The 17,004-nt window shown below is 48.3% G+C and overlaps 2 protein-coding genes across 7 annotated transcripts in view; one reads left to right on the forward strand and one right to left on the reverse strand.

The window, feature by feature from the left end:
* RARB (retinoic acid receptor beta) overlaps nucleotides 1–16,278 on the forward strand; it is a 625,020-nt gene extending 608,742 nt beyond the window's left edge. For all 5 annotated transcript variants that reach the window (XM_084902993.1, XM_084902995.1, XM_084902994.1 and 2 more), the window contains 4 exons: nucleotides 7,540–7,716; nucleotides 11,671–11,875; nucleotides 12,899–13,057; nucleotides 14,772–16,278. In XM_084902993.1, coding sequence (XP_084759119.1) covers nucleotides 7,540–7,716; nucleotides 11,671–11,875; nucleotides 12,899–13,057; nucleotides 14,772–14,968 — 738 coding nt within the window. In that variant the 3' untranslated portion in view covers nucleotides 14,969–16,278. The remainder of the gene's footprint in view (nucleotides 1–7,539; nucleotides 7,717–11,670; nucleotides 11,876–12,898; nucleotides 13,058–14,771) is intronic.
* Nucleotides 16,279–16,328: 50 nt separating this feature from the next.
* The window catches only part of TOP2B (DNA topoisomerase II beta), a 56,531-nt gene continuing 55,855 nt past the window's right edge, over nucleotides 16,329–17,004 (reverse strand). For both annotated transcript variants that reach the window (XM_084902985.1, XM_084902984.1), the window contains exon 36: nucleotides 16,329–16,819. In XM_084902985.1, coding sequence (XP_084759111.1) covers nucleotides 16,652–16,819 — 168 coding nt within the window. In that variant the 3' untranslated portion in view covers nucleotides 16,329–16,651. The remainder of the gene's footprint in view (nucleotides 16,820–17,004) is intronic.

The raw sequence follows: 17,004 nt of genomic DNA on the forward strand, positions 1-17,004 counted from the left end.
TCGCCCTTGGACGCTCCACCTCCTTCTTGGAGTCGCCCTTGGACGCTCTCTGTGCGGCAGGCGTTTCCTCCAATCAGTCACACGGGCACACATACACACACACGCACACACACACCCGAGAAACTGGAATTGAGCACTTCCTGTGCGCCAGGCCTTGCTGGAGGCACTGGCCACATGAGCAGGAAGGTAAGCTTGCTGCTGGCAGGGACTCGGGTCTGGTGAAGGAGACCATGGGTCACAGCGGACACATGTACGGAGCCCGGTGGGGACAAGGGATCAGTCTTTTAAAAACACCGATCCGCGTGTAAGATCCCCCAGGATTATCGGGCCCCCCTGGGCCAGGGTCTACCTTGTGTATCACCCGTAAACCAAGGCCTGGAAAAGCATAAAATAGGAGTGGCCCTTCCCCAGGTAGGGAGGTGGTGTTCTGCTTGGAAGGGCTCTCCCTGAGGCTAGAAATAGAGAGAAGAGGGAGGGAGAGGAAGTGGGAGCAAAGGTCGGAGGCGTATGTTCTCTGGTCTGGAATGAGCTGGTAGAGACGTCATGAGGTACTTGAATTTTTAAAGTGTATATCGTACATAATATGTTCCTTGATGTATATTCCTAGTGTGTGGCACTCAGTGAATATTTGTTGAATGAATGAATATAACTAGAATACTATTCTGTGCTCTTTCAGTGGCTTATGTTGTTTGCCTAGGTGCTAGTAAACATACTTTTTTAAAAAATGCAAGTATAGCCCTAGCCGGTTTGGCTCAGTGGATAGAGCATCAGCCTGAGGACTGAAGGGTACCAAATTTGATTCCAGTCAAGGGCGCATGCCCATGTTGTGGGCCCCATCCCCAGTAGGGGGCGTGCAGGAGATGGCCAATTGATCATTCTCTCTCGCCATGGATGTTTCTATCTCCTTCTCCCTTCCTCTCTGAAATCAGTAAAAATATATATATTTTTAAATGCATATATATCAGCACTTGCTGGTTTGGTGACAGGTGTGCTAGGAAAAGAAGAGTATGAAAGGCCAGAACACGAGATGAAACGGTGTTGCCAGGTAGAGAAAAGAACAGTGAATGCAGGGGGTGTGAAGTGATTCTTGGGGTCTGCTTCTGCCTTAAGGTGGGGGGTGGGGGCATCCAGAGCCCCTTCCCATTCACCCCTGCGCCTTTTGGTCACATGGTGTTTCGGGGGTGAGGGTGATGGGTCATCTGTTTCTCCTACTCTGTCTTTTTTTTTCTTCCTGTCAATCACTGCTCCTACTCTCTGCCCCTCTAGGTCCCTGACCATGAAAGATTTTGTCCCATTCTCCATGTCTCTGCATTTTTTGGCTGCTTCTTTATATCATATTTTTGGTTATTGATTTAGTTAAATTGTTTTTGCTTTTTGTTTTTCTTGTTCTTCTGAATGATTTTAACATGTCCGTCCCCTGCTGGGCCCACTGTTCTAAGCACGTGGCAGGGGCTTTCTGCGCCTCGTGCCCAGCAGGGGAAGGGGCAGCACCCGGTTCCATCTTCAGAGGCCGGACCCACAGCCCCGGGCGGCCAGCCTCCCTCTGGGGCGGGTGGCCCGTTGGCAGGAGCGAGGCTGCCGGATGTCCCGTGGGTTCTGCTCTCTGCACACAGACCGAGCCCTGTTTTTATCATAAGCCGCTCCAAATCCTCTCTGGAAGTGGCTGGGGGTATAAATACATAACAGCAGCCATAACACATTCTCGGCAAGTTTCGAGCGAGCATTTTTATTTTTATTCTTTAGCGAGAGCTCTTTTTAGCTGGGCGGTGGCTCCCACGGCCAGGACACTCCCTGCCACCTTCGCCAGCCTGGCATCTCTGCCGGATGCCTTGGGAACACGTAGGCAGAGAGGAACGGGAGAGGCAGCTGGCCGCCCACCTACAGATGTTGGAGAGGGCACTTCCTTCTTCTTCCCTAATTTGGGCAGGCCCATGGGGAGGGGAGGCAGGGACACATGCCCTCCACCTTCTGTGCCCAGGCCCTCGGCAGAGGGCGCTTCAGAGCTAGAGTCCTTGGGAAGATTTCTAACCAGTGGCCCCTCCAAGCACAAGGGATGGGAGGGGGTTCCATGTGGAAAAGTGGGGAGTGGGGGTGTGGCTCCTGTATGGAGCTCTCCAAAATGGAATGAGGGTGTGAACCAGAGGAAACCTCCCAGCTCTGGGGACACGTAACTCTGCTTCCTTAAAACAAACCCTAGCCACGACCTCATTTAGGCTTTGGGGCTGCTTAGGCCCAGGTTCGAGTCTTGCCTGTGCTACTTAGGAGTTTCATGACCATGGATCCTCATGGAGCCTCAGCTTCCCTCTCTGTATAGTGGGGTTTAGATAGTACCTACCTCCTGGGCTACTGGGAAAATAAAGGGGTGGGTGGCTGTCAGCTCAGCTGCGTATGCTCCTGCGTGCAGGGCCCTTCATTGCCTTACAGAGCTTCATGGGACATCGGCTGCCCTCCGCGGGGCTGAGAGGGTGAGCTCTGGAGACATAAGGAGCCTTAACCTACTCCAGTGGTCTGCAAACTGCGGCTCGTGAGCCACATGCGGCTCTTTGGCCCCTTGAGTGTGGCTCTTCCACAAAATACCATGTGCGGGCACCCACGTACAGTGCGATTGAAACTTCGTGGCCCGTGCGCAGAAGTCGGTTTTCGGCTCTCAAAAGAAATTTCAATCACTGTACTGTTGATAGTTGGCTCTGTTGACGAATGAGTTTGCCGACCACGGGTCTACTTGGAAACGATAGGCACCAGCAGAACCGTTACGCTCCTAAAGATTTTCAGGAGGTGAGCGTTTGGAAAAGAAGGATGTTGTGAGATGTCCCAGCCACGAGTGGCCTTGGCTTTTGTTTTAACAACTAACACTGTGATCAGCTGAGAATCAGAATCGGACACACGGAGGTCGGAGGTTGATTGGCCTCCCAGGGAGGAGGGGGAGGTTAGAGTTAGGGTCAGGGTCAGGGTCAGGGCTAGGGCTAGGGCTAGGGATGACTCAGGAGGGCGTGGTGGGAAGGAAAGGGAGCGCCTGGCTGCGGTAAGCCCAACCAAGGGGCTGTTCCATGAGAAACCCAGACAGAGAGAAATGGAATGTGGGTGACGGAACCTTGGGGGGAGAGAGAGAACAGGCTGAGGGTAGGGCCAGAATGTGCAAGGCCACCAGCATGGTCGGAGGGCGAAGACTGCAGGCCCGGGGGAAGGGGGCCGCCTCAGCGGGTCCCCAGCATTCCCAGGGAACCTTAACTAAGGCCTCTTCCTTTTGAAGAAGTGCAGGTCCCTCTTTAGCCTAAAAGAGCAAGCAGCAGCTCTGATTACACCCCGGGAGCTGCCACGTGGGATTTTGAAGATACTGGTGATGCCTCCCACCCACCTGCATTTTTGGGTCTTGTCCTGAAAGCAAGGCCGGTTGGAAAAACAGCGACGGACCAGCCTGCAGAAAGGGACTCGGCTGCTGACAAAACGGCCCTTTGAGGGGATTTCAGAGCGGAGTTGGGCGTTGCTGCTGCTGCTGCAGGAGGCCCCAGGGTGAGCCCTCCCTCAGGGCCGCCGCTGCTGCACAGCATTCTGGGAAGGAGGCTGGGGCTACTGCCTGGAGAGGGGGTTCCCTCCAGGTCCAAGGCAGCCAAGGGGGTGGGGAGTTTGGGGGAGGCCTGCCTCGCCCCCTTCTGCTTTGCCTCTCCACCCCATTTCTCCCTGTCCACTCCCCACCCCTACCTCCCACCCTGGTTTCAGAAAAGCTGCAGAAAACCCACCCGTCCTCCGAGTCTCCGAGCCACCCCACTCCCCACCCCCCAGCCACCTCCATCCCCAGCCACCCCAGGCCGCTGTCCGTCGGCCGCAGCTGGGAGATAATATATAAGCCGTTCCCAGCCTGGCGCCCATGAATCCAGCGCGCAGTCCCATAAAACACCGGGTTATTTTGTGTTTTATTAACTGCCTCTTCCCTTCAGTTTGCATAATGGTGAGCGAGATTTACATGCCGCGGGGACGGCCGTGCATTATTTCTAATAGCAGGCGCCACGGGCCGCTCCCTCTCGGCCCCGGCGTGATGGAGTAACCTCCTCCGACGCTGATGGCGTTCACACTGGCCTGGCCTGGCCGATGTCTTTCTTTCCGGATGGATGCTCCCTGGCAGGATGATTCCCCCGCCAGTAGGCGCGGCCCCCCCTTCGCCCCCTTTCCCCCCCTCCATCGCGCCTCCCTCCCAACCGGATAAACTGCCTATTAAATTTAATTACAGCCCGAATGGCGCACATCTTGATCTTACGTTCCCCCGAGTGCACTGCATTCCGCCAGGGCCCTTGAGGAGGGAGGACCATAAATCTGGAGGGAGCACGCCTGCTCCCCGCAAAGAGCAGCGCAGAAGGCAGCGCGGGCCACCACCGGCTTTGCAGGGCACGGATGGCATTCCTGATGCTGCCACCCTTTCTTTCTGGCTTTGCTCACCAGCATTCAAGGCAGGAGCTGGTTTTTACTGGCTCCGTGAACTGATTTCCACTGAGGGGAGGAACTGAGGGCGTGAGTGGGGGGTGCATGGTACCCTTAACTGATATCTGTCAGGCCCCACTCAGGCCTGGAGCCTTTCCTTTCCTTGGGTAGCTCAGATCCACCTTCAGAGGCAACGGAGGCCTTGGGAGGGGCCCAGGCCCCAGCCTAGGAGAGCCTCTGCCTCAAAACCGTAGTTGTCCTGAGACATTTTACTTTATTTATTTTTTTAAATATATTTTATTGATTTTTTTTTTTACAGAGAGGAAGGGAGAGGGATAAAGAGCTAGAAACATCGATGAGAGAGAAACATCGACCAGCTGCCTCCTGCACAGCCCCCACTGGGTTTGTGCCCGCAACCAAGGTACATGTCCTTGACCAGAATCAAACCTGGGACCTTCCAGTCCTCAGGCCGACGCTCTATCCACTCAGCCAAACCGATTCTGGCATCCTGAGACATTTTAAATAACCACGGGCTTATGGGAACTTCATTCACTCATTGATTCATTCAGCTCATATGTCTTTTAAGTGCCATGCGCCAGTCAATGTTGTAGGCACGAGACAGGAATGAAAAATGAGACGAGCCCGGCAGGTATGGCTCAGTGGTTGGGTGTCAACCTATGAAGCAGGAGGTCATGGTTCAGTTCCATCAAGGACACATGCCTGGGTTGCAGACTCGATCCCTAGTAGGGGGCGAGCAGGAGGCAGTCGATCAGTGATTCTTATCATTGATGTTTCTTTCTCTCTCTTCTTCTCCCTTCCTCTCTGAAATCAATCAAAATATATCTTTTAAAAAATGAGACAAGAAGCCCTGTGTAATGAGTGCCTGGCAGGGTGTGTTAGGAGATCAGTGCCATAAACATCGAGCAGGAGACGGGGAAGGAAGGGGGCAAGGCAGGGGTGGGGGATCCTGATTTGGGCTGCAAGGGGCTGAAAGTAAAATCTGTTTACTTACATATTTAATTCTTTACTAATTATGTTTTACTTTTTCCAATTCTTGAAATATTCTCTCCCCTCATTATATTCAGTAAAGGAAATACTAGCATCTATGGACGAGTAGAAATTATTGTATACCATTACGGAAATATATACAGACACCATGCCAGTAGAGCAACATATATTGAAAATCCAAAGCGTAGGCTACCTACACTATAACTGAGGATGTAAGGCAGTGTTTTCTTCTTCTGCAAAAATGGGCCAAACCATTGTACATTTGTAGAGAGAAAATTTTCAGAGGTCCAAATTACAAATATAGTACTAAGAGATGCTCATTCCCTTTTTTCTTTATAATCTATCAGGTTATAATTTATGAAATGTCACCTCAAAGTCAAGTCAAGCCGAAACCGGTTTGGCTCAGTGGACAGAGCATCAGTCTGTGGACTGAAAGGTCCCAGGTTTGATTCCGGTCAAGGGCATGTACCTTGGTTGTGGGCACATTCCCGTTAGAGGGTATGCAGGAGGCAGCTGATGGATGTTTCTCTCTCATTGAGGTTTCTAACTTTCTATCCCTCTCCCTCTCTGTAAAAGAATCAATAAAAAATATATTTTAAAAAAATAAATTAAAAAAAAAAAGTCAAGTCAAATGAACAATGCAAATTTTATCTTTTTTAAAGGTGTAGTCTTATGAGTTTGGCAGACGTATGCAGTCAGATATAAGCTTCCTTTGTCATCATTGCTGACTAGCCCTCTGAGGCTTGGTGTGTCACAGCTTATTCATTCATCAGTTAATGAGCCTCTGAGTGGAGCTATTGTTAATCTATAGGATTCCCTTTCCATTTCTTTTCTTTTCTTTTTTTTTAATATATCTTATTGATTTTTTTTTTTTTTTTTTTTACAGAGAGGAGGAGAGAGAGATAGAGAGCTAGAAATGTCGATGAGAGAGAAACATCCATCAGCTGCCTCTTGCACACCCCCTACCGGGAATGTGCCCGCAACCAATGTACATGCCCTTGGCCAGAATCGAACCTGGGACCTTTCAGTCCGCAGACCAACGCTCTACCACTGAGCCAAACCGGCTTCGGCTCCCTTTCCATTTCTTTATTCCCCTGGCAATGTATCTGTTGAAGAAAGCAGTCCTTTGGGTTTATGGGATCTCTCGCCTCTTGGGTGTTGACAGTCGCATCCCGGGTGATGTAGTTCAGCACGCTCCTCTGTCTCCTGGCTTTCCTGTAATTAGAGCTAGATGCTCGCTGTGATTCTGGGTTGACGTTTCAGAGGCGGTGGTCCGTGTTTCCATCAGGACACCCAATTGGCAGGCTGCCTCTTTTTAAGATAATAGCAACTACTGATGGTCAGTGCCTAGAGCCAGTCATTCATCAGAGTTCTAGCATGGTGATTCCTTATTCCATTATTGTGGCATTTATTATTGGATCTAGAGGCCCAGTGCACGAATTTGTGCACCGGTAGGGACCCCCCAGCCTGGCCTGCAGGATTGGAGCAGAACACCCTCTCAGACATCCTCAGAGGGGTCCTGAATTGCGAGAGGGTGCAGGCCAGGCCAAGGAACCTCGCCGGTGCACAATTGAGGCTGGGGAGGGATGCGGGAGGTTGGCCAGCCAGGAGGGACCTTGGGAGGTCCCTTGGGAGGGCTCGAGGGCATGTCCGGCCTTTCTTGCTTAGTCTTGATCGGCCAGACCCCAGCAGCAAGCTAACCTTCCAGTTAGTTAGAGCATCTGCCCCCTAGTGGTCCATGCCCGTCATAGCGACTGGTTGACTTTCTGCCCTCTAGTGGTCAGTGCACATCATATCAATCAGTTGAGTGGCCTTAGCATATTACACTTTGATTGGTTGAACGACCGACTGGACGACCAGACACTTAGCAAATTAGACTTTTATTATATAGGATAGTTGCACAAAGAGAAATCCCCCTCACCTATCATTTGGTGATCAGGTGGTAAGGAATACAATTTTGAGCATTTTTAAAAGGCAAATCCAAGCTGAAAACTCGTCCAAACCACCAGGACGCTCCCTGATTAAGACTGACGTGCAGGCGCATTATCAGGAAATGTGCTGAGTTTCCTGCCTCCCACGGGTCTCCCCAGCAACTGTGGTGTCTTCTCTCCCTCTTAGAATTCCAGTGCTGACCATCGAGTCCGACTGGACCTGGGCCTCTGGGACAAGTTCAGTGAACTGGCCACCAAGTGCATTATCAAGATCGTGGAGTTTGCTAAACGCCTGCCAGGCTTCACCAGCTTGACCATCGCAGACCAGATCACCCTGCTGAAGGCCGCCTGTCTGGACATCCTGGTAGGTGCCCTTCTGACCTGTTAGCAAGGGGCTCGGGGCGGGCGGAATCGAAGACTGAGATGCTTTGAAGACCTCCGGAGGCTCCGGTTCCCTGATCTCTCTTCCTGCCACCTCCTTGGCACCAAGTCCCTTAAATGGGCTTAAATAAGGTTATGAACATAATGGGACATGCGGTAGGTCCCAAGTCAGGGATTCTGAAAGCAGCAACAAAACTGGCATAAGCCCTGAGAAGGGCAGAGGCTTCCCCGTCATATGACACAAGGCAGAAGAAATGCTAATTTGGCCCCAGACAGGAGCTCCCACAAATGTATAGCAAAGGCAGTTAATGCCAAGATCCTGAGAGTGCACAGCTTCAAAGAGCACTCATGGCGTGAGAATGTCAACTGGCTGAGCTGTTGGGAAGCATCTTCTCATCCATGCCATTGATGTGTGGATAGAGGGAGACACAGACCAGAAGGACAGACAGGCAGGGGCTGAGGTGCTTCTCAGCTCCTGGAAGGGAAGGTCGAGGTGGTACCACTAGCTGGAACCTAGTGCCACCCCTTCTCAGCCACCAAAGCCTTGCACTGTGCATGGTCTGTCCTGATGGTCGCCTGCCTGCGGGCTGGTGCTGTGCTGGGAACACGCTCCCGGTTGCGCTTCAGATCCACTGTAGCTAGAACCGTGTTTCCTGGTGGTGTCTACACTGGACCGTTGGCTCAGCGAGGGCAGGGCCACACCGGGGTTGGTCGCGTGGCAGAATCCCAGGCCCAAACGAGGCATTCGCTGGATATTTGTGAATGGGTGGATGGGTGCATGGGCAAATGAGCTGAAGATCCAAACTGGAATTTCAGGCCACGGGCTGCCGTCTGAGGACTGCGTGTGTGGAGGCCTCCAGGGTGGGGTCTTGCCCTGTGGGACGCGGGGCTTCCCCGGGACCTGCCACCTGCTGCCCTCACTCCCGCCAGGAAAACATTCCCACGCCAGTCCCAGCCGCACCTTGCTTTCCGTGACGCAAACGTGACCGCCTGCCTGCCAACCTGATTTGTGGTCCTGGGGTCCCCGGGCCTGTGACTGTACTGCCACCCAGGGCCGTTCCCACAGGGCCCTGACCCTCCCGCCTCCCCGGACTCAGCAGCAGGCCCCCCTCCCTCAGTCTGGCAAGGAGCGAGCTCTGGCCTGGAGCCCCATAGCTTGGTCCAGGCTTCAGCATCGCCTCTGGCCACTGGGCCGTCGGGAGGAGGGTCTGGGTCTGAGTCCTGGCCTTCTCCGCTGGGGTGTGGGGCGGGGCAGTTACCGGGGAGGTCACCGTCACCAGAAGTCCCTGAGGCAGTCGGTCAGTGGTTCAGAGGGTGGGCTCAGAGCCAGACTCCCGGGCTCCAGGCCCAGATCTGTCATTTGGAGCTGTGAATTTCAGGAAGCAATGTAACTAAGCCTCAGTTATAATTTCAGTGAAATGGGTATAATGGTAATAAGGCGGCTGGGACAGCTGGTTGGGTTAATGCATGTGAAGCATTTAGTACCTGGCACAGGCAAAGTACTCCTTTAAATTAGCTGCTGTATCGGTATTGGGTTAGCCCAGATGGTCCTCATGGGCTGTCCTGAGCTCACACACACACACACACACACACACACCACACACACACTACAAATACACACACACACACACACACACACACACACACACACACGACCTGTGCGCTCTCCAATATGGGAGCCACAAGCCACCTGTGGCTGCTGAGCATCGGAAGTGCTTGCTGTAATAGTAAAAATACACGCTTGATTTCAAAGACTTCTTATATACACATGTAAAATGCCTCTTTAGCCGAAACCGGTTAGGCTCAGTGGTAGAGCATCGGTCTGCGGACTGAAAGATCCCAGGTTCGATTCCGGTCAAGGGCATGTACATTGGTTGCGGGCACATCCCCAGTGGGGGGTGTGCAAGAGGCAGCTGGTCGGTGTTTCTCTCTTATCGACATTTCTAGCTCTCTATCTCTCCCTTCCTCTCTGTAAAAAATCAATAAAATATATTTTTTAAAATGCCTCTTTAATTGTTTTTATATTGATTATGCAAGGAAACCAAAATATTTTGGATCTAAGTTGGTTAAATAAAATAGGCCATTCCATTTATTCCCACGTAATCCCCTTCACATTTTAAAACAACAGCTCCTGGCGTGCTGGTCTGGAAACAGGAACCATGGGCCCAGATCCTGAGCCACCAACGTCCTTCCCGGGGGACCAGTGGGCAGGTGGCAGGTCCCTCAGGGAACACATTCCATTCCCATGAGCTCACACCATTTCCCTCCCTAGGCAACCTCTGCTGCCCAGGGGGCCCGGCGGCGGGGGCAGGACTGGGGCGGAGGCCGCTGGCAAAGACGTTGACATTCTCCCATCTCAGGCCATGCACCTTGCACTCTGGGCAGCCCATTTGCACTTGGCTTTGGTTTGGACTTTCTAGGGAGAGAAGCAACTGGGCATGGTTTAAAGGCTTCACCAGAATCCAAATGCTTTGCAGCTTTTCAGGAGGAAAACCCTGCTGAGGAGGATGGTAGGGCGGAGGTGTGTGTGCCCTGCAGTTCGGACTCGGATGCCTAAGGGAGCCACTGACAGGTCACAGATGTCTAAATCCTGGCCTCCCGTTCCTTCCCGACAAGCCCCGGTTCCTTTCATGCTTGCAGGGACAGAGCTCACGCAGTCCCATCTTGGCAGCGTGCTGAAGTGCAAAGACTCACTTAGTTCCCATTCGATTCCCAGCCGGACCGGTGTCTGAGGTTTTGAGCCCATAGATACTGAGCACCTGACTTTGCCCAGCAGTTGCCATCCACGGGGCAGGGGGCGAGCTGGGATTGTCGGTCTACAGAAGGAGGGCTTTCTGGTGGCACCGTGCACAGGAGCAGGTGACTCCTTGGCAGCAGTTGCCCTAGGGCAGTGGTGGGCAAACTCATTAGTCAGCAGAGCCAATGTCAACAGTACAACGATTGAAACTTCTTTTGAGAGCCACATTTTTAAACTTGAACTTCTCCTAATGCCACTTCTTCAAAATAGACTCGCCCAGGCCATCCATGGTATTTTGTGGAAGAGCCACATTCAAGGGGCGAAAGAGCCTCATGTGGCTCGCGAGCCGCAGTTTGCTGATCACTGACCCAGGGTGACCAGCAGGGCCATTCGTCGGGTAGGATTGGGAGACGGTGGCAGGGTGAGCCAGGCTTCCTGACGATGGAAATTCCGCCCCTACATCTTGACTTTCTTGCAACGCTGCCTCTGCTCTGGGTTCATCCTGGCTGTGTCTGAGCTTCCCTTCTGAGCTCCCAGCTCCCTGCCAGGCCGCTCCTGCGCCTGAGTCATGGTTGTCTGTGGGACAGGGCATCAGAGGCAGTGCAAGAGGGAGCCTAGCATGGGCTTGAATCCGATGCAGCCACATGTCAACTGTGTGACACTGAGCAAATGGCTTAACACTTCTGAGCTTCAGTCTCTCATCTGTAATATATAAATAATATCCATTTCACCGACACGTTTGCAAGATTTAATGTAGGGCATGTGTAATATTTGATATACACTAGGTATTTAATACATTAGATATTGACACTCCCCCCCCCCTTTTTTTTTTTGTAGGCTGTAAGTTCTTTTTAAAAAAGAATCTCATTCATTTTTTTATCCCTAGCATCTGGCATAGTGCCTAGGACATAAGTGGGTCCTTGGTAAATGTTTATTTGACTCCAATAGATTACTTTTAGACAGAGATTTCTTGTGTCTTAGTTGTTATTCTCTAAAATAACTTCAGCCCGTGAAGCTAGCGTCTTTAAATGAAAGGGTTTGAGGAGACACTCAACAACAGAAAAGGGGGCCGAGCGCCTCCTGGGATGTGGGAGCACCTTGGAAATCCTCATGCTACCTCCCGCCCAGAGCTGATTGATGCTGTGAGGACAGGCTGGTTTTGAAGATTCATCCAATCTGTTTGTTTGTTTTTTCTTCCAGATTCTCAGAATTTGCACCAGGTATACCCCAGAACAAGACACCATGACTTTTTCAGATGGCCTTACCCTAAATCGAACTCAGATGCACAATGCTGGATTTGGTCCTCTGACGGACCTTGTGTTCACCTTTGCCAACCAGCTCCTGCCTTTGGAAATGGATGACACAGAAACAGGCCTTCTCAGTGCCATCTGCTTAATCTGTGGAGGTAACCGACTACCTAGCAAACCCTCAGGGGATTCCAGGAACAACTTGCACTTGTCATTTGTGGGGGAAACTTCATCTCCACTTTGGAGATATTTTACTTAGAAGGCGGCATGCGAATAAAGCCAGGCATGCATGCTTCGGGTTTGTTGCAGTTTTCCATTATTGTTATAAATTAAGTTTGGGATCCTTCCGATTTGACATATCAAAATGCTGTTTCCCCAATTGCCACAGGTATTGTTTTAAAGGTAGCATCATACTACAAAATGAACTGCCTAGGGCAGTGGTCAGCAAACTCATTAATCAACAGTGCCAAATATCAACAGTACAACGATTGGAATTTCTTTTGAGAGCCAAATTTTTTAAGCTTAAACTATATAGGTAGGTACATTGTTATTAACTTAATTAGGGTACTCCTAAGCTGGCCTTTGCTGAAAACTCAAGGGGCCAAAGAGCCCCATGTGGCTGGCGAGCCGCAGTTTGCCGACCACTGGCCTAGGGACATTTTGATGATGTTCCCAGGACTTGCATGTGCTGTGTGCTAACTTAGTGGCCCAGAATACACGTCATCGGATTGACCCCTACCAGCCCTTAGAGGACTGGGATAAAATAAAGGTTTCTGCTTTGTAGTGACCCCTATCAGCTCGCAGGAGGCTGAGTCACAGTGGCTAAAAAGTAATGGCTTTAATTAGGGATCTGCTTACCTTGCCTCCATAACCATCCTGCTCAAGGTTTGCTTTAATTCAGTTCAGCAGTGACACCTCCTGGTCAGGAGAAGTAGTTCTCTCCCTGGGACAAAAGCAACCAGCCGCCAAAAGGTGCCTCCCTCCAACAAGGGGGACAATCATTTTCAAGTATCACTGCCCAAAGCAGTTGTGTATATCTTTGAGGTCGCCCATGTGACTGAGCCATCAAATTAATAAAATCATAATGGAGTCGGAATAAGGAAGAATCCTCTAACCTGGAAAGTGTGACACCCTTTTCTGTCCTGCTATTAATGGTGCAACACTTTGTTTCTGGTGTCTAGACCGCCAGGACCTTGAAGAACCAACAAAAGTAGATAAGCTACAAGAACCATTGCTGGAAGCCCTCAAAATTTATATAAGAAAGAGACGCCCCAACAAGCCTCACATGTTCCCAAAGATCTTAATGAAAATCACAGATCTCCGCAGCATCAGCGCTAAAGGTAGGTCCGCTGTCCGTGTGGCCTGGAGCTTGCGGTCCTGAGCAGGTTGTATTGCTTTCCTAAACCTCGTATTTTAATTCGGGATGTCTGACAATAGCTGCCTTCTTGTTGGTTTGATCTTAGCATGTACTTCTCATTGAAATCAAAAGGAATGAAATAGTGCCCACCCTTACACAAAAAAAAAAAATCTGAAATTTGACATTCCTCAATCTTAGATGATGAGAGCTTTACAATTCAGGTGACTAAGAAAAACTGTTTTCAAGAGAATGGATATACTAGCCATGGCCGGTGTGGCTCAGTTGGTTGGAGCGTCGTCTGATGTACTGAAGGGTTGCTGGTTTGATTCCGATCACGGCATATATCTAGGTTGTGTGTTTAATCCCCAGTGGGGGTACGTATGGGAGGTAACTGACTGATGTTTCTCTGTCTCAATCCCTTCTTCTCTCTCTAGTCAGTAGAATATATCCTCGGGCGAGGATTTTAGAAAAAGAGAATGGACGCTATGACAAGCTTTTTAGTTTTCTAGGTTTTATATATTTCATTCCAGCTTTCTACACATGTTCTGGTTTATGTAAACTTGACTCGTTTTACCTGAACATCCAAACCTCAAGAAAAATGAATAGTAACTTTCGATCGTGGTTGTTGGTGGTGAAGTTTCTCAGTGTAGCCATTGCTCTCGTGAATGGGCAGGTTTACTCTGGATTTACTCATTGCTGCCTTCCTGAGAGGTGTACTCTTGGCCTAGTGATTTTCAGTTCATGCGGCAATTTGAGCAATTATATTTAGTACTGAAGCTTGTGCCCAGAGCCCTGTAACAGTTGAGTATTAGCATAGGGTTTTTCTAGGTAGAGGAAGCTCAGTAGCCATCCCTAGAACCAAATGTTGTCATTCTCCTTTCCATTAGCATACTCTATCCCTGAAGGCCTTGGTGAACCAAGGACAAACTCGCGTTCGGGGAAGTGCTTCGAAGCACAGTGAACCTGCTTGATAAAGTCTCAATCCATGATCTCCTTCTAAGGTTTCTTTAAGGACACCTTGAGCTCATCCCCAGCCTGGGATTAAGGATAGATGCAAACATCCCCTGACCTTGTAATTATGTCTTTAATTTTTATACAGTGAGGCTGTTGAACTTAATATGGTCGTATTCTGTATCTAGCTAAGCCAGTGCTAATAGAATTTACTGTGATTGTGGAAATATCCTGTACTCTGCATTGTGCAATGGAGTAGCCACTAGCCACGTGGCTCTCAAGCATTTGAAATGTGGCTAATGCAGCTGTGCACTGGTCTCTTCGTCGCATTTAACTAATTTAAATTTAAATAATAGCTGCATTAACAGTGCAGTGCTGCCTCAAATTGATGCTTACCCCACTTTTATCACTCAAATCACTTCTTTCATCTTTTGGTTACTGATGTCCTTCCAACTGTCTCATTTTCAAAATATATACTGTTTCTGTTATCAGGAACTTCTCATTGTAAATTATGTTAAGCACATACAAACCAATATTGTTTCCTGAAACGGACTGAGGCATGGAATTATCACATTTAAACGTGCCAACACATCTACAGATAACACATTTTAATGTGAAATCGGCACAGGTTCGGGGAGGCCGTGGTAGCACCCTGTTCAGCCTTCTTCAAGTAGATGAAGGTTGATCCCTAGTTATTCAGCTTCACTCCTTATCTCTACCAGACTCCTATTATCTCTTTTTAAAAGGTGCAGAACGTGTAATTACCTTGAAAATGGAAATTCCTGGATCAATGCCACCTCTCATTCAGGAAATGCTGGAGAATTCTGAAGGACATGAACCCTTGACCCCAAGTTCAAGTGGGAACACAGCAGAGCACAGTCCCAGCATCTCACCCAGCTCAGTGGAAAACAGCGGTGTCAGTCAGTCACCACTGGTGCAATAAGACACTTCCCAGCTACTTCAAACATTCCCCAGTACCTTCAGTCCCGGGATTTAAAATGCAAGAAGAAAAAGAAAGGAAAAAAAAAAACAAAAACCTTTTTACTGCTGCTTAGTTTTTGGACTGAAAATATATTAAAATTCAAGAAGGACCAAGATGTTTTCGTATGTATCCATATATACTATACTCCTGTCTAACTTACCTAGAAATACGAACTTTTTAAATTCTAAACATCAGCCATTTCATGCAACCAGAAACCAGTTTAAAGCTTCTATTTTCTTCTTTGAACACTCAAGTTTGCATGGCAAAGACCCCATCAAAATGATTAAGCCCTGGTTAAGTTTCTAAAGACTTTGTACATACAGAAATATGGCTGTTCTTTCTATACTGTATGTTTGGTGCTTTCCTTTTGTCTTGCATACTCAAAATAGCCAAGACACCGAGGTTATGGAACAGACTACTGTACATGTCCAGCTAAGAAAGGTTCAAAAGGTAACTGTCTTGCCTTCACAGAAAAATCAAGACATCAAGGTAAGGAAATGGGATTATTGTACAGTATGACAAGGCTAAAGATATTCTAATTTAGTTAGTATGGAAGCTTGTCCTTGCTCTTTCTGATGCTTCAAAGTGCATCTCTTGATTTCATGTTGCCCAGTAAAAATATACAATTCACTGTACCTAGCAGAAGAGAATTCTGTATCAGTGTAACTGCCAGTTCAGTTAATCAGATGTCATTGTTCAATTGTTAATGTCACTTTAAATTAAAAGTGGTTTATTACTTGTTTAATGACAACTACACGATTTTTAAAAAGAGATACATTTTTACAGTAATGATAGCCTCCAAGGCAGAAACACTTTTCAGTGTTAATACGTTTTTGTTTACCTATTCACAAGCCATTAGGGAAATGTCTTGGTATAATTAACAGGCTGGTCTACCACCTGTTCCATGTAACTAGTGTCCTTCCTGGCTCATGCCTGATACTGGGGGTTTTTCCAGACTTCTTGATGCCCAGGGGCTCAAACTAACTCCCGTGGCATGGGCAGAGTAAGCATCCTTTGACCTTGTTCAATCACTATGAAACAGAGTGGAAGCTGTGGTAGAGTGGTTAAAAGATACAAGTGTCAGTTTCTTAGTTTTCATTTAAGCACTAGTGGGTGTTTTGTTTTGTTTTTATATTTTAGCAAGTCTGTGATGTATTTTCACTGGCTCTGTTTGTACATTGAGATTGTTTAACAATGCTTTCTATGTTCATATACTGTTTACCTTTTTCCATGGAGTCTCCTGGCAAAGAATAAAATATATTTATTTTAAAGGTGTGTGGGAGCTTTCACTACACTTTCATTTTCAGTAAAGAGACAGAGAAAGCTGTTCCATTTTTAATGTTTAAATTTCATTTCAAAAAGCAGGTCTGTAGTCTGCAATCATGACAGTTAAAATCTGTGCTAATGCACGGCAGTCTATAACAATACTACAAGCCAATCAGACAATACATGACATTTCAATGAGTAAAAAAGAGCATAAAATTGTATGTGTAAGAACAAAATGTTAAAAGGCCTACCACAATAAAAAACCATCAATTACATCATCACATTAAAATAAGCCAGATGTACAAAAGTCTGAGACAGAGAAGACAAAAAGACAACACAAGTTATCTGTTGAAAAATGTTTCTGTGCTCTTTGGGCACTTAATTAAACATTGCAAAATCAACATCATCTTCTTCATCAGACTCTGCAAAATATTTCACTTCTTTCCTCGCTCGACCAGTCCGTGGCAGAGAAGGTGGTTCAGAAGCGAAGTCTGATGGGAAGATGTCCACATCTGAATCCTGATCAAAAGATGTTTTCTTCGGTTTCTAAAACAATAGAACAAAACCCCAGAGTTAAGAAGAAGAAAAACAGACAACTGTTAAAAAGAACTCACACTCACTTAAATTTGAGAATTATAAATAATGGTGCTTTTAAGATTGGAACTGTAATGTTAACTTAAGGGTAAGACCAGTTAACTAATCATTTTCATGAAGGAAAGAAAAGGATTAAA

The sequence above is a fragment of the Pipistrellus hanaki genome, assembly GCF_964339955.1.
Source record: "Pipistrellus hanaki genome assembly, chromosome: 13".
NCBI lineage: Eukaryota > Metazoa > Chordata > Mammalia > Chiroptera > Vespertilionidae > Pipistrellus > Pipistrellus hanaki.